This window comes from Natator depressus, chromosome 7 (assembly GCF_965152275.1).
Source record: "Natator depressus isolate rNatDep1 chromosome 7, rNatDep2.hap1, whole genome shotgun sequence".
In the NCBI taxonomy this organism is placed as follows: domain Eukaryota; kingdom Metazoa; phylum Chordata; order Testudines; family Cheloniidae; genus Natator; species Natator depressus.
In genome coordinates, this window is record NC_134240.1 from 14,095,340 (window position 1) to 14,115,345 (window position 20,006).

General features: G+C 40.9%; 1 protein-coding gene across 7 annotated transcripts in view; it reads left to right on the top strand.

Moving 5' to 3' along the window:
- Window positions 1-20,006, top strand: part of CNTN4 (contactin 4) — a 632,904-nt gene that overhangs the window by 409,279 nt on the left and 203,619 nt on the right. For all 7 annotated transcript variants that reach the window (XM_074957521.1, XM_074957515.1, XM_074957517.1 and 4 more), the window contains 2 exons: window positions 899-1,025; window positions 2,387-2,562. In XM_074957521.1, the coding sequence (XP_074813622.1) occupies window positions 899-1,025; window positions 2,387-2,562 (303 nt within the window). The remainder of the gene's footprint in view (window positions 1-898; window positions 1,026-2,386; window positions 2,563-20,006) is intronic.

Genomic DNA, 20,006 nt, shown 5'->3' on the forward strand with positions numbered 1-20,006 from the left:
GGGTGAAGAGGTCTGTCCATGTGGAGTTCATTGCACGATCAGGACCATAGAAAGAAGCAGTATATGGATCTTCTACTTAGCTCTTTCACTGCTGTGTTGTATACCAGGTACATGAAACAAAATGATCTTATGGTAATTGTTGAATGCTTATGATAATAATGATGAAAATATCATAACAGTTGATGATAATAACATAAATAAGGCTACATCAGATGGCAACTGTTTGCTTGGAGCTGTACAAGACAACAAATAAATAGAGACAGTGTCTATGTCAAGGATCTGATAATATGAAAAGTATTTTACAATAAATACTGTGTGGCCAAAGAACCCCTTTGAAATGCCAGTATTTTAGTGAACTCTTTCAGTACAAAGGGGTTTCAGTACACAGTGGGTTAACAGTACCCAATTATCATGCAGGATTTTATCAGACCCTGTAAATACCTATGAACCTACAACTCACATTATTTTAAATATTGCATTTAAAAATGGTTTCAAAATAAAATGTTTCTTAAAGATAATGTCTACATCAAAGCATGTAAACCACACACACAAGAATAATACATTCTAATTTTAATAGAAGTATGTGTGGGCCTGGAGGGATGGGCCAGCTCACAGTCAGTTGCAGAACTGGGGCCTATGTGAAATTCAGATCTTTCTGCTGGTTATGTTTGTGATCCCTTTCGTGAAAGTCCAACAGTCTGTGAAAAGACAGCAGTAAAAGAGATTGTATGATTGTAGAATAAATCTTTTGACTTCTTTTTCCAGTAAAAGTGTTGTTGCATGGTCATTTTTAGGGTGAATGATATACCAGATGCACCTCTCTTTAAGACTTTTCTTTATATTTGTTATATTAAGATATTGTACAATACCTGTCACATTTTTGTTCCATGTAACACAGATGACAGCACGCTGCATGGTCCAGTTTTCATTCAGGAACCAAACAATGTGATTTTTCCACTGGATTCTGAGGAAAAGAAAGTGAAGTTGAGCTGTGACGTAAAGGGAAATCCTAAACCAACTATCAGGTTTGTTACATATTTTGCTATTCTTTAGCATGCCTTCTCCATGATCGTGTCTCTCCAAGACACATGTCTGCATGCATCCCACCCAGACAAGCTCTATCAGAATTTGGGGTGTGATGCATCTTTATCTGCTGTGTGTTTTGATTTTGAATTGATACAATAGTTTACCCTTTTGTATCACTTTTAAAATCCATGAAACACACCAAATACAATAATGTAGTTAATTTGAATCCTATTCATTTATTGCTAAGGCTTCTTAAGACTTGCTTTGACACATTAAATGAGATATTTGGGATTAAAATCTTTATGCAATACATTGAATCTACCTAAAATCCCCTGAACTTTAATATGTTTAAAAATCTGGTCCTTACGCCTTCTTTTTTGCCACAAAAATTGCACATTAATGCTGTGTGCAAATGAGCAGTGTGAGGTCTAACTTTCTGTGCACAGTCATGATAATTTCACAGTAAAATCTGTCCCTTAAGATCTATGTGCTTAACTATCTTAAAAATCTGTAAAATTTCAATAATGCTACTTATGGTTCCTAGCTTTATAATGTGCTTTGAGAACCTTGGATGAAAGAAGCTATATATATGAAAATATGCTGTTCTGGTGATGCTGTTGTTATTACATAGAATTAATCTGGTTGTCTTAACCAATTTAACCTGGTGTCTACCTCCCCGCCCCCACCCCCCATTTTGCTCTCTAGTGTAAATGCCCACTTTGAAACTGATTAAACTCATAAGACCCCAATCCTGTTGCTGTCTTCTGGCAATACTTAGCATTTAATGCAGTAGAATATGTTGATTCTCTCATGCAAATATATTCAAATTCCTTCCCCTAAGTTCCAATACAGGGAACTGCTCTAAGGATCTAATCCTTTATATGTTCCATCATGGGCTGCTAGAAATGGCAGTTGTAATTGGCGAGAGTTTTTTAGAAAATTTTGATGCCCCAGTTTGTTAAAACATCTGCTGTGAGTGAGTTTTCTTAAATTTAAAAGCAAACAAACAACTAAGGCAGAAAAAGAAAAGAAGTTGAGTGGTTCAAAAATTCTGTTTCTGGGGCTTCCCCTTGCAAAATGATTACTTCCAAAGACTAACAACATCAATAACAACAGCCAAAACAATAAGAACATTAATCAAATCAGTGACTGAAATATATGTTAAAGATGTTGCTCTATAAGTGAAATATTAGAACATTTCAATGTGGTGCAGGAAACATGCATTTTCATGCTGGGTTTAAAAATAAGAAATCATGGGTTGTAATTTTTTTCTGTATTTACTTTTCATGTTGCTTTAGAAACGTACAGAAATATTGGTTAATGTTAGGAGAATTCAACTCCTGGAATTTTTATACTGTAGGTGGAAGTTAAATGGAACCAGCGTTGACGTCGGTATGGATTACCGCTACAGTGTGGTGGGAGGCAGCTTGTTGATCAATAACCTCAATAAAACCCAAGATATTGGAATGTACCAGTGCATAGCAACAAACTCATTTGGAACCATTGTTAGCAGAGAGGCAAAACTTCAGTTTGCTTGTAAGTAGCGATTACAACCCATGGCAAATACTGAATTCTTGCAATATAATGCTGGAAAAATGGTAAGATGATGGCTTTTTTTTTAACCTCATCTAATTTGTTATTCATTATTCTTTGTCATGGTGCTTGTTTTGTTGAGAATATATCTTGACTAAATCTGAGTGAGGATTGGAAATGTTCTATTTTGTGACTAGTTAACTAAATGGGCGTACAGCACAGAATGTGTATATCTGCCTAGCGATAAGAGACAGTGGATGTGTGAGTATGTGGCAGTAGGAAACATGCTACTAACACTTTTTACAAGTGAATAATAGAAATGTTCAAAAGTGATTTTTCCCTCCAATGGAAAACAAAGATTTTAAAGCTTCAAAAGTACCCAAAGGGACATGTCCTTCAGAAGCAGCAGTTCCATAATGGCAATTTTTATCACTCCTGTGATAGAAGATCTAGTGGGAGGTACATATCTGACAGAGTTTTTAAGTGCTGATGTAACACACCTCCTGGGTGTGGTATTCTGTCCCACTTGTAACACCGATGGACCCCGGACCTCTGGAGCTAAATGCATGAGGTTCTACTGCATGAGCTAAAAGCCATATGGCCCTTAGCTAAAGCTGTAAAGCAGACTCATTAATCTCTAAGTGGTCTCGGTGCCACTACATGGGACAGAACTCTACACCCAGGAGGTGTGTGGGTTACACTGACACTGTGTACGGGTGTATATATACACAATATTGAAATTAATATAAAGGTGATGTGCAATACTAAGTTCTTTATATGTGCTATTTATGTATCATGTACATTGATTTATTTGATCATTTTAGAACCACCAAAGTTGCTTTTGATTTTTTTAAAGGCTGCTTTATAATATTTATTTAAGGCCTATTCAGCACTTTTGACACACCTTCATAGATGAGGAGAGCTAAATAGGTTTTTATGGGCTTGAACCTGCATTGTTTGAAGCCAGTAAGAATTCTGCATTTGCCTTCATAGAGTGCAGGATGGGGGTCCTTTGAAAGGAAGACCATGGATAATAAAGAGCCATGGCCAACCTCCTTGGCTAGCAGGCATAATAGCACTGAGGGCAAGTCCCTCCTCCTTCATACCTGTAAGCTCTGAGGGTATGTCTACACAGCAGCTACACACCCGCAGCTGGCCCAGGCCAGCAAATTTGATTCATTGGTGGGTAGGCTTCCTGGCTTGGGCTCAGGCCCAGGCTCTAGGACCCTGCAAAGTGGGAGGCTCCCAGAGCTTGAGCTCCAGCCCAAAAGTCTACACAGCAGTGAAACAGTGCTGGAGCCCGAGTCTCGCGAGTCCAAGTCAGCTGTCACAGGCCAGCAGTGGGGCCTTGCTACTTGCTGTGTCTACTTGCTGTGTAGACGTACCCTGAGAGACTTTGTGCTGTGAAAGGTGCAAGCTATACCTTAACAATAATTTTCTTCATGTGCATTTTTGGTCAGATCTTAGTATTTCTTAAGCATAATTTACCTGGTAAGGGAAAGCTAGACTTTTAATATAATGCAATATGTTTAATGGACTGTCTAATATCTACAATTAATGTGATCCTATTCTGCAAGTAAAAGGGGTAAGATGCCAAATTTGTGCCAGATTCGCTGCACATAAAAAGGTGATTTGTAATGAGAAACAGAGCTGTGGGAAGCTAAAGTCTTCCCTCTCCCAGAGTAGTTAACAATATGTTATTAGTTTTTCTTATGATCTGCTTGTGTTTTTCCATGACTGAAGATGCTCTTTCACTGTAGAGCGCTAATGAACTGCTTCCTCAAAACTCATCTAATAACGTTAGATTTCAGTATGTCAAGGGGATTGTTTCATAAATATTGTTTTGGGCCTGCTTCTCTGCATATCACTTGCTTCACAGCAGCCCAAATCTTACAAATCAAGGACTTCCAATATCCATCAGGCTAAGCCTTTGCAATGTCATTATTCATAGCTAAGCACTTGAAAACAGTTTGTGCTATAATCGTATCATTTATGAAAGTCAATAATGATTCAGCTTCTAACTACCTAGAGGGTGAGAGCAGGTGTAGTAAGTTAAGAGTTCAGTGATGTAAGGCAAGGTCCTGCTCCCATCAAAATCAATTGTCAGACTCCCACTGACTACATGAATGGGAGCAGGATATGCCACTATATTCATTAAGCCATTTTGTATCAAATGACCATTAGCTGGTAATCACAAAAACAAGGCTGTATTTTAAAAAACCAACCAATCATAACATTGCATATTTATTTTCAAACATGGAACCTTAATGTCTATTATATTTATAATTAATTGATTTATCTTTCTTGACAATAATAAATCTGGACTGTACTTGGAGTTTTGATAGATGACCAAGCATAAGATAGGCTTGACTGATTCTTAATTAAGAAGGTTGCTTTAAGATGCGAAGTTTGTTTCTTAGCACTTAAAATGGTGATGGATGAGTGTTTGGATAAATAAATTGCTCAAATTTAGATCAATTAGATTTTAATCATGTTAGGAACATTTGGATTGGAGATGGGGAGAAAAACAAGCATTTGTTAAGTCAGACTCCGCTCTTCAGCAAAACAGTAAGTCATTCCGAGTTATATGAGCAAAGAGATTGCAACCAGAACTGGCTGAATTCTGAAATACCCACTGTAGTTTTAATTTTATTACACACGCTCTGCCTCTGAGAAGTGTGAATCTGTTTTAATAATGCATGTTTTTGAACACTGACATTCCAAGATATGTGGATGTGCCAGTGCTATTTAATACAACAAAATCAACAATAAGAGGCACTTGTTGCAGGAACTGGAAGTCCTAGCTAATTCAGAGCACGTAACCTCTTTCCCTTATACTTTTTTCTGACATTATCATTTTTGAATTGCCCTCTGTAGGTTTTTTATGGAATAATCTAAAATTATTTCCTAGCAAGAATCCGTTCTAGCAGTTTGAAGTGTCTCAGTAAAGTCCATTTGCCCTCAATCCCTCTCTCTGGATTTTTTCTTTTTACCAGGGTCATTTACCCTGAATTTAACCCCTTTGTGTGGCATTTGGAGACCAAGAAACTTGCTATTATTGCACTTGCAATCTCTGCCCTACCTGCAGCTCCAGCAATTCAACTGTGGTCTCTCAAGCATTGTTACCGTTACATGTTATGACATTTTTAGCTGTGGAATACCATTTTGTTATAGAGTCCAAGACTCAGTTGTTTTACCAGCCAGCACCTTTCACTGCTTTGTCTTTAAAATGAACAATCCATTTTTCTCTGGGCTGCTCTGTATTTATGCTGTTTGTTATCTCGTTCTTATTTGAGAGCTAAGTTATTGCCAGCCCTTTTGAGACTAATACTCGCTTTTAAGTGCAAGGGTTAAATTCTGAATCCAGGGGCATCATTAAAAGATGTTCATTCTTATTTCAAGGGCTAAATTATTCTTCTCTAGCCTTTTCACTGCAGATTAAACTCTGAAATAGCTATTCAGCCTCTTGTGGAGGTCAGAGAGGGTCAGCAATTTATTCTTGAAATATGTATTTAGGTTACAAACTAATTATGATGAAAGTGCTAATATATGCCCCCAAATACTTGCTTTGTTATACATCATTAACATTTCAAATTTGTTCCTTTTTTTCCTGACATGCTAGTTGTCTCTTAAATTGAACACATTTTCAAAAAGTAAGGAGTCTGCTACACCACACTAATGGAATATGGATTAATGATTCTTTAAACCCTGTGTTTGTAGCAGTACAGATTCACAGGGGGGGGAAAAGCCTTAAACTCTTAATATGAGACCCAACAATTGCTTTTCAAAATGATATATGAAAATACACTTAAACTAAATTGAATTGTGTGTTTTCTCTTTTGTGGAGGAGGGATAGTTTGACAATTTTATTTGCTGTACAGTAACTTGTGTTCAGAAATAAAGGGCCTGAAATCGATAGGGAGTCTTGCCTAGGTAAGAAATGCAGCCCCTGTGCTGTGTTTTAAATGTATTCACCTATTCAAAGATAACATTACAAATTTTAACTATGGCCCCAGTCGCGCTTTCATGGAAGTCAATGGTAAAACTGCTATTGACTTCAGTGGCGTCGGATCAGGCCCTGCTAGCACATGACTGCATCACAAAGTGCCTTATCCTTCAAGGTACTGAGCATGGATTACACCTGAAATTCTTAACTCCGCAAGTATTGTGCCTGATCCAACTCCCACTGACGGCAATAGAAGTCTCGCCGCTGATTTTATGGAGAGTTGGATCAAGGCCATATGGCCGAGTTTAGGAGTGAGCCCTTTGAGAAGTATTGTGAAGGGGGAACACTGTTCAGACTGTCCCTGGGTTTAGGAATCAGTAGGACCAACCTATGGTTGAGCAGATATTTGGAGGGAGAGTGGGTGTCTCAAGACAGGAGCCTGAGGAAGTCCTTGGGCAAGATGTGCTTCCTCCATGTATACGTCACAAGATATTTCTATTAATTTTTAAATCCAGCCACATTCAGAAGTGTATTTGTAAACTGATCATCTACTTTCTGCTTTAGAGTGCCATAATGTATGTGTATGAATGTGTGTGTATGAATTTTCATTTAAACTAAGGCTTCTTTCAGGAAAGCTCCGCTTGGGGAAAAAGTACAGGGAACTTTGAAGCTTGCCTCCCCCATGTAAAGCCTATGGTGTGGCCAATCACCACATACACCAAAGAAATTCCACTTAAAGAAACACAGTTATACCTATGCCTTGACACTGCAAACCCTTTTTTGATGTGTAATAAGGAGCACAAGGCTGTACTCTGGTGCACATGGGAGCAGAAGTTACACATGGGCACAAGTAACATTGAATACAGGGGGCTTGATCCTGCACAACACAGGTGCAGAGTGTTGTACATATAAGTGTAAAGTAATAGGTAATGGGCTTGGACAGGAAAGTAATAGGTAATGGGCTTACACAGGGAGTGTGATCCTAGCACTGCTGCATGGCACCAAGTAATTCCTAGATACTAGCAAAAGTAAGATGGAAGAGGGAAGTATGTAACAAAACATCTCATTTCCATGCTGAGGATTGTCCTGTCAGTCATGGCCATTTTTTATCCTCACCTCAGGTTGTGTGTATGCTATTAACAGTAATAACAGCAAGGTGACACTTGGGCTTAAGATTTATTTCCACTTATCTGGGGACTCTGCTAGTTCCTAACCTTACCTGTACATAGTTACCCCTACTCAGACTTGTCCTGGAGTGCACCAGCCTTGTGCTGTGTGCTTTGACTTGCAAGATCAAGGCTTAAATGTTGTCCACAACTTTTCTAGAAGTAGGTCTCAAGCCCCCTAGCATGCATGCTCCCTTATTCTCAAGAGCATGGGGTACAAAATACTTGGACCAGTCTGAGCGCTTAATTGCTGTTCTGAGCATAAAAATTAGGTGCTCAGCTAGCCACTCCTCTCAATGGCCTTTGAATGGGGTAGCACCTGTGTGACTGAGAGAAGAATATAGGCCCCGATACCAGTTATAAAGAGACAATTGTTTCAGGATGCAGGTCTCCTACTGCTACATAAACACTGAAGGAACATTCTGGGGCACGTGTGCAAACTACTATAGATGTGAAGACAAAGAGGAGACATTTGCTTTGTAAGAAGGTGATATTGATTCCGTGGAAAGATTCTTTAACAATGACTTCATTATTGTATCAAATGATTGACATCAGTTTTATCATTACATCAGATGGATATGCAGTAGAGTGACGGTTGTTCACTGTAATATTATTAAGTTGCCATATTGTGATTGATTTGAAAAACTGAAAAAAGCAACAGCTCTGTTGTATGTTTCAACTAATTGGAGCCTAGCTCATATGAGAGGCTAAACCTACTCTTGGTTTATTGACCTGTTGGCGTCCCAGAAATCTCCAACAACTCATGCTTTGTGACCCCTTCCTAGCAGAAACCGTACTGTTGTAGAGAGAAACCTTCACGACAGAGCTGACGACCCAGGGATAAACCCCATATCTATCCCCTGGAAGAATCCCAACTATCACATACGTTTTGTCGAGTCTCTTTCGATCCAGCCATCACTAACCAAAGAATGACGATGAAACAAATTCAGTTGCCTTTATTTACCCTGAGTAGAGTCTGGGATGACTTGCAAAATAAGATACCATTCAAAATGAGTAAAAGGATTGCAGAATCAGTCCCAAAAAAGAGGGTAGCTTAGAAGGGTTGGTAAAAAGCTGTGATATTATTTCAGTTCCTTTGCTTTTGTTCACAAACCTTTGTTAAATTACTTTTTTTTTAAATTAAATCTGTTGTTTTAAAATCCATTTGAGTTAGTGAAACGGAGGTGGAGGATGACAGTAATATCTCTGTCTCAAACACACACTGACACACACACTCTGGCATGTATAATATAATATAATCTTACATTTCAGATAGCTCACTTTATTTTCTGTGAAGCACACAGTCTCCTAATATGATAAACTTAATATCATATTTTATTTCATTAAATGCTCAACCGTGACTTTACCACCAGGCCCGAGTAAGGTGCAGTGCATCTTAGCGCTGCCTCAGGAGCAGCCCAGGAAGGAGATTCTGACTCACTCTCATAGTCTCCCTCCTGCTTGAGCTGCTACTCTGGGGAGGCAGTAAACTGCAACCAGTCTATACCCAAGCCACTGTATGTTGCCTGGCACAATGAGGATGTGCAGCCAAGGCTCTGCCCCGTTCTGCTGCCTCCCACCTGCCTGTGCAAGGGGTGGGATTTAGCCTACTCCCTCACTGCTACCCAGGATGCTAGTAGCCAGCAGCGGGATGCAAGGGAGGAAGGGGGCCCTGATGTTGCTATGGTAGCCAGGGTAAAATTTGGCCTGAAGTACCTGAATTCTTCAACAAGATGTACAGCTAGACATGGAAAGATACAAAGGCAGTAGCTATATGCAGTAGCTTTGATTTAAAAATAAATAAATAGACTACCCACAAATTGGGATTTATTATAAACTGGCCATAAGGTGAGCCAGATGAATACATTTATTACAAACTGCAGGTTCTCATCACATGATGATGATTATGCAATAAAAATCTAGAGGGACAAAAACAGCATACAGTTCATTAATCGTGTAATAGTTTTGCTTCCTTTAGTTATGAGTAATACTTTTAAGGTTGATGTGACTGAAAGATGAGATTGTATTTAAATGCATGTTTCTCTATTTTTGTCCTGTTTGTTTTAGCTTTGGAATATTAATATATCCCACTCTGTGTGAACAGCCAGTGCCACTGGTCCTGCTGCACTATCATTTAAGTCCCAATTGAGTCCCTCTGAAATCAACACGATTTATTTAATCTGAGTCTTACTTAGTCATTTTCCCTTTTGTTTCTGAGAGTCTTCCACATGGCAGCAGGGCAGGGGGAAAAACACTTTGAAAAAGAGAAGAAAAGCAAAGAAGATGTAATTGCAAAAACACCTAAATTAGCAGGAGAACTCGGATGGGTGTAGTGCCTCTGAACTCACTTTTTGTTAAACTGACTAGATTTCATGTTGATGCATCCCTTTAAATGTCAATCCATAATATTTCTGGGACTGAAGTCTAAGGCTTTGCATCCTTGCATCCCTTCTTTTGGTAGAACTACTAAAAGACTCAGGATATTAAACCTATGTCATTCTTTATGCTTGTGTGTCATTAAGATTCTGCCTGTCGCTTACCCAGGTTTGCAGTGCAGGGAAGTATGGAGGGTTGGGAGGGTAAGAGGAGTCTCGCTTACCCTTTGGCAGTCCATATATGAAGACTTTTCAGTCCCTGTCTTCAGGATAACTGGGATTGCTCACTCTCTGTTTCTCCAAAGATGCCTGGCACCCCTGAAGGGACTGGAAGGAAGTGAGGTTGTGTCTGCCCTGTACTACACACCAGCCATTGGAAATCAGTCATGAAAGGGGGTAGCAGCAAGTGCTCTGACTCTGCATATCTGGAAGCTCTTCCTTGAACCAGAATGTCTCCCAGTGCTCTCCCTGGGGTAGTGCAGCACTGCACGGCAGGGCTGTGCCTACAAGGAACCCATAGTGAGGGACCAGACTGACTCCTCTTGGAATCAGTGAGGGATTATTATTTTCTCTTAGAGCCCAATCTCTGCTCTCATTGATGTCAGTGGGAGTTCTGCTATTGATTTCAAGCCTCTAATGAATTCCATTGTATATTACATTTTACCTTTGTTGCAGTGTAAAACAGGAAAATGTATGCTAATTTGTTGCATAGTACGTTTTTCACTCAAATTATACGTGTCCTTCATTGGGGGGAGGAGGTATTCTCCAACCAATGGAGTCTTTTCTGGGTGCACTTTACCTACCTAGTTCTGCATCAGATACACTGTAATCTTTACTTGATGTTTTAAATGTAGTTCTCAGCACATCTTTTTCACCAGCTCCTATATCCAATGACCGTCTCCTCTCTCTCAAGCAGTTGTTTTCCACATATACAACCTACCCCAAGCAGGACAAGAGAGCTCCTCAAAATAATGTTTGGCTAGTTCTGATTGAAGAATGTGGAGAGACAGGTTGGAGGATGCCTCACGAGATTGTGCAATTCGACACACACCCCATCACCAGCCATGGCCAAGTCAGTCAGCTCTTCAGAGCACTTGTACTCTAATCTTGTTAATAGCAAAATTCTCATTGATCTCAATGGGAGCAGGATAGGCCTAGATGTGTAGTCATGTTGCTTAATGCACTACTGGAAAGCATTCAGATTAGTACTATGATGAATGCGGTATCTGAACCTGGATAGAATAGAATAGCTTCTACCAATCGAAGACCCAGTCCTGCTCTCCTTAAAATCAATAGCAAACTCCCATTGACATCAAAGGGAGCAGAATTGGGCCCTTGAAGGGAAATAATCCTCAAAAATTTGCCTACCAGCTGAAGCTAACAAATGTAAAATGATTTGCAGATGTTTATGGTAAATGTTTTAGTATAAACTCTCCAAGATGTGTTCATTCATTATTCATATATCGTCACACCAAGTACCTTAAAGATGAGAATGGGCGGGGCGGGACAAGAGAGAGAAAGCAAAGCTCATGATACTGCAGATGGTACAGGTGAAATGTGCACAGCAAAGGAGTTGTTAAGAGCAAGTACAGTGTTATGTGAGAATGAATTGCATTTGGAAAACCTGGTGCACTGGGAATAGCAAGAGTCCAAAACTAACACTTAGTTAATAGCACAATGCCAAGAGAGACCTACGTTGCCAGCCGTGCTTGGCAACAGTGAACACGCATAGTCACAAATATACTAGATGCAGACAGACAGATAAAGCCAAGTTTTATTTTGCTGCTGAGCCGTAGGTAACAGGCAAATTCAGAAGAGGTTTATTTAACAAAGGGGGTGAGGGGGAAATCACATATTGGGCCCTCCACTATGCTCCCCTCCACTGCATAGTTCAGGAAAGAGAAGGAGACAGAGATGGAAGGGAGATGAAAATTGTGGGAAGAGGAGTGGAGCAGAACTGATGGATGCGCTCTCTTTGAACTGCCAGCGTCACTGTAAAGTGCCCCCACATGACTGGGTCCCCTGTGAGTTTGGGGAGTATGGCTGGCAGAAGGAGGAAAGCACAAATAGGAATAATAGGATTGAAAAACAAAAAGAATATTAGAAGTGCAACATGTTAGGCTGTGGAATAGTCCCCCAAGGAGAACTCAGGAGGCTTTCTTGCTGTGGATAGCTGAAACAAGACTGGACAAAATCCTAGTCGTACAGCAGGGAACAATCTTGTATTGGCCTCGAGGTGATGGACGGGATGGGTCTTTGGATCTAACGAGTCTTTTCTCTAATTTCTGTTGTACTATGAGCCACGTACAGCTATCCTAGGCAGTTTGATTTCTTTGGAAAAGCACAGATTTCCTGTCAGACTGTAATGCTTCTTCCACCCTGATGTGTAGAAACTGAGGAACAGAGTGAATGGAACACTGCTAGGAAGTGAGATGTGCAGCTCAGGGAGTGACAGGGCCAGGATAGCATACAGAGGAATATGTTCCCCAGGCAGCTGACCTGAGATATACTTACTTGAGGCTAGGATTCCCCACAGATCTTTGGAGTCCCCACAGTTCACCGGAGAAGGTGTCCATTGTGCACACTGGGGATATTTCTTCATAACCCCTGTCAGTTAACCGAGAAATGTTCCCTGGATCAAGAGGGCTTATCTCCTGAGTGCATATTTATACTGTCTGTTGTAAATATGGATGCTCTTACTGGAATTGATTCTGACTTCATTTATACTGGTGTAAATCGGCAGGGTTAAATGAGGTCAGAATCAGACCTATTTTTCCTATAAAAGTTTAATCCTTTTAAAAACACTACTAAGTTAATTGCCTCAGTCTCCCGGCAGTGAATGCCACAGGTTTTCCACAGTTTTAAATCTGTTGTCTTTAATTTATTTGGGCATCCCCTTTTTCTAGTATTGTGAGAGAGAAAAAATAGTAATGCCTTGCCCATCGTCTCAATGGCGTTCATTGTTTTATAACGTTATGGTAGGCTACCTCTTATTGTTTTCTTTTCTAAGCTGAAATAGTTCTCATCTTCTAAATATTTAGTACAGAATTCATTGTCTGCTCACTTTCCTTATCCTCTTCAGATTTTTTTCTACTTTTCATTATAACTTTTTTGACATTGGGAGAATAACATGAGGGGGAAAGGAGTCCAGGAGAGCTGGCTGTATTTTAAAGAATCCTTATTGAGGTTACAGGGACAAACCATCCCGATGTGTAGAAAGAATAGTAAATATGGCAGGCGACCAGCTTGGCTCCACAGTGAAATCCTTGCTGATCTTAAATTCAAAAAAGAAGCTTGCAAGAAGTGGAAGATTGGACAAATGACCAGGGATGAGTATAAAAATGTTGCTCGGGCATGCAGGAGTGAAATCAGGAAGGCCAAATCACACCTGGAATTGCAGCTAGCAAGAGATGTTAAGAGTAACCAGAAGGGTTTCTTCAGGTATGTTAGCAACAAGAAGAAAGTCAAGGAAAGTGTGAGCCCCTTACTGAATGAGGGAGGCAACCTAGTGACAGAGGATGTGGAAAAAGCTAATGTACTTAATGCTTTTTTTGCCTCTGTCTTCACGAAGAAGGTCAGCTCCTAGACCACTGCACTGGGCAGCACAGCATGGGGAGGAGTTGACCAGCCCTCTGTGAAGAAAGAAGTGGTTCGGGATTATTTAGAAAAGCTGGTCGTGCACAAGTCCATGGGGCCGGATGCGTTGCATCCGAGAGTGCTAAAGGAGTTAGCGGATGTGATTGCAGAGCCATTGTCCATTATCTTTGAAAACTCATGGCGATCGGGGGAAGTCCCGGACGACTGGAAAAAGGCTAATGTAGTGCCCATCTTTAAAAAAGGGAAGAAGGAGGATCCTGGGAACTACAGGCCAGTCAGCCTTACCTCAGTCCCTGGAAAAATCATGCAGCAGGTCTTCAAGGAATCAATTCTGAAGCACTTAGAGGAGAGGAAAGTGATCAGGAACAGTCAGCATGGATTCACCGAGGGCAAGTCATGCCTGGCTAATCCAATTGCCTTCTATGACGAGATAACTAGTTCTGTGGATGAAGGGAAAACAGTGGACGTGTTGTTCCTTGACTTTAGCAAAGCTTTTGACACGGTCTCCCACAGTATTCTTGCCAGCAAGTTAAAGAAGTATGGGCTGGGTGAATGGACTATAAGGTGAATAGAAAGCTGGCTAGATTGTCGGGCTCAACGGGTAGTGATCAATGGCTCCATGTCTAGTTGGCAGCCGGTATCAAGTGGAGTGCCCCAAGGGTCGGTCCTGGGGCCGGTTTTGTTCAATATCTTCATAAATGATCTGGAGGATGGTGTGGATTGCACCCTCAGCAAGTTTTCAGATGACACTAAACTGGGAGGAGAGGTAGATATGCTGGAGGGTAGGGGTAGGATACAGAGGGACCTAGACAAATTGGAGGATTGGGCCAAAAGAAATCTGATGAGGTTCAACAAGGACAAGTGCAGAGTCCTGCACTTAGGACGGAAGAATCCAATGCACTGCTACAGACTAGGGACCGAATGGCTCGGCAGCAGTTCTGCAGAAAAGGACCTAGGGGTTACAGTGGACGAGAAGCTGGATATGAGTCAACAGTGTGCCCCTTGTTGCCAAGAAGGCCAATGGCATTTTGGGATGTATAAGTAGGGGCATTGCCAGCAGATCGAGGGACGTGATCGTTCCCCTCTATTCGACACTGGAGAGGCCTCATCTGGAGTACTGTGTCCAGTTTTGGGCCCCACACTACAAGAAGGATGTGGAAAAATTGGAAAGAGTCCAGCGGAGGGCAACAAAAATGATTAGGGGACTGGAACACATGAGTTATGAGGAGAGGCTGAGGGAACTGGGATGTTTAGTCTACGGAAGAGAAGAATGAGGAGGGATTTGATAGCTGCTTTCAACTACCTGAAAGGGGGTTCCAAAGAGGATGGCTCTAGACTGTTCTCAGTGGTAGCAGATGACAGAACAAGGAGTAATGGTCTCAAGTTGCAGTGGGGGAGATTTAGGTTGGATATTAGGAAAAACTTTTTCACTAGGAGGGTGGTGAAACACCGGAATGCGTTACCTAGGGAGGTGGTGGCATCTCCTTCCTTAGAAGTTTTTAAGGTCAGGCTTGACAAAGCCCTGGCTGGGATGATTTAATTGGGGATTGGTCCTGCTTTGAGCAGGGGGTTGGACTAGATGACCTCCTGAGGTCCCTTCCAACCCTGATATTCTATGATTCTATGACATGAGGTAATGCTAAGCACGGCATCTGGTCTTTATTGCTCACTCATCATATACTGCTTCACTGCAGGCCCATAAGGGCTCTTCCACAGACACAGACGGTGGTTTGTTTCTGTTCCTAACAATGTAAATCACATACTGTGTAACCGTGGTCCACGAACTGTGTTCGCTCAGGACGTCTGACCACTAAAATGTAGGAAGTTTGGGGACTTTACTTATTAATAAATATAGTATTGAGTCAAAGCCTATCCCTTCCTGGACTGGTGTGATGGACTGTACCTGCAGAAGAGCCAAGCAAGGTCTGCTTAGAAGCCAGGATCATCGCTTCTGGGACTATTTTGGCAGAGGCCATTGCTGCAGTGGCTCCTTCCATGCCATTCCAGAAAGTTAAGGTTGTAGGTGAAGAGAGACAGGCTGGGGAGGAAGCCGGGATGGAACCTGTATAAATCCTCAAGTTAGTTGCACAGCAAGGGCTGGGGACAAACAGCCAATGAAGCTACATTACTGAGTTAGGGTTACCTTAATGGTTGTGGAGCACCTGGAGGGGAGGTTTCCCTCCCTCATAGATCTCAGCCCAGTTATCTGAGTTGTTTGCCTGTGGCAGCATTTACCCCTTAGTACTTATATTTTGCAAGGGACTGCATAAACATGAGCTAATTAATCATCAGAATTTATCCATGGGGCAAGTGATATTATTAGCCCCATTTTACAATTGGGGACACTGCGACACAGGTCTAGCTCCCCCCACCCCCCAAATAATTAGATTGGGTTAAAAATCATGAGATTTTTAAAAAAATCAAATACAGTGATTCTTTGGTCTGCTTTCTGATTTTTGAGCCTAAGGAAAACCTTCAGTCCAATTAGTATGTAATAATTTCATTTTGAAAATTTAGTTGTGGATGCACCAAAAATGTAGGTGTCACCCTTTGTATTTAGAGGAGGGAGATTCCACTTACACACTTCTAATGTTTTGGGTTTGAGGATCTACCATGCTGTCATTCTTCATCTTCCCCCAAGCCATCTCCCACACACATTTGTCTCTCTCCCAGCTATCCCCAGCCTGGGTCATGGAGAATTAAGGGAAGCCATCACCGTATACTTCTTAAGGGTGAGATTGTTTAGACTGTAGAAAAGCTGTTGAAGCCCTCCCATTTGAAACATTTAAAACTAAAATGGACAAAGCACGAAAAGAATAATTCTTCACTGGCATGGTGATGAAGTAAATTACCTAATAGGGTCCATCTTTGACATCTATGAACCAAATAATTTCTAATGGAAGTTTTAACCCTCCATTTTAACATCTCTTGGGTGTATTCTCTAATTAGATACAACTTTAATACAGAAATGTATATGCTTCTGTTGCTTGGCTTGTATGCTTATTATTCATACTTAACTCTCAGAACTGATTTTGATATTCAAAGGTATGTGTTCAGCCACACAGCCTCTCTGTGGTGGATGCAATTTGTGCCAGCAACACTTCTGCCAGCAACTGAACAGTGTGCACCAACAGGAGTATTTGCACTTTGTACCACCTGATTGTGAGCACAAACTAGGGAGTTAGAGATGCAAGTATTCAAACTTGCACCTGCACTTCATTTCTGATGGAGCCAAAATGGTGATCCTCGCATCCACCAAACAGAGGTTGTTCCTAGGGCTGGCTAAATATTTGCTACACAACATATATATTTCCTAAAAAAAAAATTAGTAACATTTTATGGGGGGATGGAAGGGTTTCTTGAAAAATCTATATTTTGGTGTGATTTTTGTTTTGATGAAAGTGTGGGCCACAGGTCTGATATCTTTATGGAAACTGCTGAACTGTAAATTCCCCGGACAGTTTAATCTAACGGATCCACTCAAATTTTGTGGGCATTTTCTCTATTCTCTAGCGTGGCTCCTTTCTTTAAAATCCTTTTTGATTTCATTCAGATCCATTATAGAAATTTTAATTTGCTTTAACCAACAGGATGTTTTTTTAAGTGCAGGAAATAGCTAGAGACCTATTTCTCCCCTCCCCCCGCCATACACACACACACACACGCACACACAGAGTTTATTAAAGGAATTTGTTTTATAGAAATGCTACTTTGAAAATTATTACTATGCGTGACTTAACAGATAGTGTGCAGCACAGCACAATGCAATGGCAGTAGCAAAAACAATAATAATACACTTGTAATGAGACTACTTTTGGGGTTTGACCTACCAGTCCCAAAATAATTTCACTATGATAGTTGAAAACGAAAATTACTCCCAGCATTATACAATAAAGGATTTTCGCAATATTCCCAAAGCTGTAATGATTCCTGTAATATTTGGTGGTAGACCAAATCCCATAATTTTTGCTATTAGTTGCTAAGAAACAAATTATAATTGCTGCTCAAATTTTTTATTGTTGTAGCCTCTTATTGCCCTGAAGTGGATTCATTTGCTTTCTGAAGATTAAATGATCAATGAAGTAATTCTTTCAAGAACAATTAATAATGAAAACATTTGCAGAAAGCCACCAACGCCTCTGCATTTTTCAGGACAAAAATAAATAAATATATAAATAAAAAGCACAACAACAAAACTCCCTAATTAATTTATTGACATTACCGTATGAAACTGAACGAAGCTTTTGGCACATCTGAATGAAATCAGTTCCAAGGTGGTAACTGTAATTTCTGGCTGCTGAGAAAAGATGGTGCCTTTAATAAGCAGTAATTTAATTATCAAACCTCTTGGAAGTCGTTATATTGGGTGAAAAAATAAAATCTGGAAATTAAGACCTTGTGAGCTGGTGGTTCTCTCACTGGCCCAGAAAAGTTTGGCAAATGATTGCCTGAATTAATCTCAACCTTGAACTTTTTTTTTTCCAGATCTGCCAGCAAGGGGTAGAAATCTAGTTCTCCAGGTTCCTCCCTATCTCTTTTCCTTTTTTCAGTTGTTTTCTGTGGCGGTTCTTCTCAGTATCCGTGTTTTTCACCCAGGCATTGAGATCCCACCCCACCACCAAATATGAACTGATGGATTTACTGGCCCAGGAAGTTTGGCAGACAGTTGCCCAGATCACCTCAGCAACCAGATGGTGAGGGAAGCAAGTCATTTTAGAGACCTGGCTATACTGAACGTTGACTGAGAGAATGCAGTTCATATGCAACTCCCAGATAGATGGCCAGTGGAGCCTAATCCTGTAGGGATCAGTCAGGAGGAAGGGCAAAGAGCTGAGTGGAGTGAATAGGGAGGTGTTAAGGAGTAAATTGTGTCCAGAGCCAAGGGCCTGAGGTGAACTCAGGTGATCGTCTGCCAGACTTCCTGGGCCTGTGAGTGTCCATTGGCTCAGGAGCTCTGCTACCCAAATGGCCAAATTTTATAACAGTTCATGGTCCACATAAGATTAATGTATCTCATTAAGATGTGCATCATAGTTTCCTTGGAAGGTTTGTGAAAGAAACAGAATCTTTGGAGAGCTAGCTGTATGACCCTCAACATACATAGCTAGCCCACATAGTGATCTAGTCATGAACTCAATTCAAAATCTAGTTCATCAGGATGAACAGCTGATACAACACTTAGTGCTATTTTTTTTCAGTCATGGGTTGGCTTTTAGCCCCCTCTCCCTAATTCACATTGACTTTCATGGGATTGTGGGGCTAAAACCTTTGCAGTTCTATGAAAATGTTGGGGTGTTATATTTTTGATTTTCTGCGCCAGCATTTAGACTGTGCATATAACCACTGCACCAATGCACATAACCAATGCACCTTTGCCCCCTGCTCATAGTCTCCATTTTTTCACAAAATCAAAACATGTTCTTTGAGCTACAGACTCCTCCAGGAAATAAAACATCACATGCATTTTCTAAACTGCAGAAGCTGTTTTCTTTCTTTCACTAGCCATTGCCCAACAGAAGGCTGATCCACCCATCTTACAGCTCAAGAGACATCCCTTCCTTGGTGACTAATGTCTTTGACCCACAGCCAATAAAAAGCTGCTTATAAACATTCAGTCACGCCTGTTTCCAAGCAATAATCAGGCAATCAGTCACTGTGATATACATGGTGCATTTTGTACCATCAATAAGACACTGTGAGGTGAGGCCCCTTAAAAATAAACTTCATTTTTTGTACAGTTTGTCCTTTAGTTGTTTGAAAACCCAGATGGACGCTTACATTGTTCACATGCTGACTGCCTGACCAAGGCAATCTCACAGCTGAGCACAGTTTAGATGATCCAATTTGAATGGCCTCAGCATTTCCATGTTCTTGCTGATCACTCAGTGCCTAAGCTGTTCACAGGGTAATTTCATGAACTAGGCTTCAGATGAATTAAGAATAAAGACCAGAAGGTTAGAGACAGCAAACCCTGGTATCCCTGCACATGGCCGAAGAATTGCATTATTGCAGCATCAATGCATTCTTGAGCAGCAGCAGCAGCATATGCAGAAACAGCTCCCCTCTCTCAGCAGTATCTCTAAGCCAAGCACAGTTGTATACAGCCTGGCTACAACTCAGGAACCCGACATTCACTTCCACAAAGCTGACATCTACCGCCCCAATACTCCCAGGCCCACACTGATTACATGCCATTGGGATGTAGGTCCAGTCTGTCGAATGCAGTGGAGCATGTTAGGGTCTTTACTGGTTCCTTAATCAATACGAAAGCATCAGTGTTGTGAAGATGGGTCTGGGCCTGGTTTACAGCTCTCCACTATGGTACGTGCAGGGCCAAAGCCGGGGGCGGGAGGAGAGGGAAGC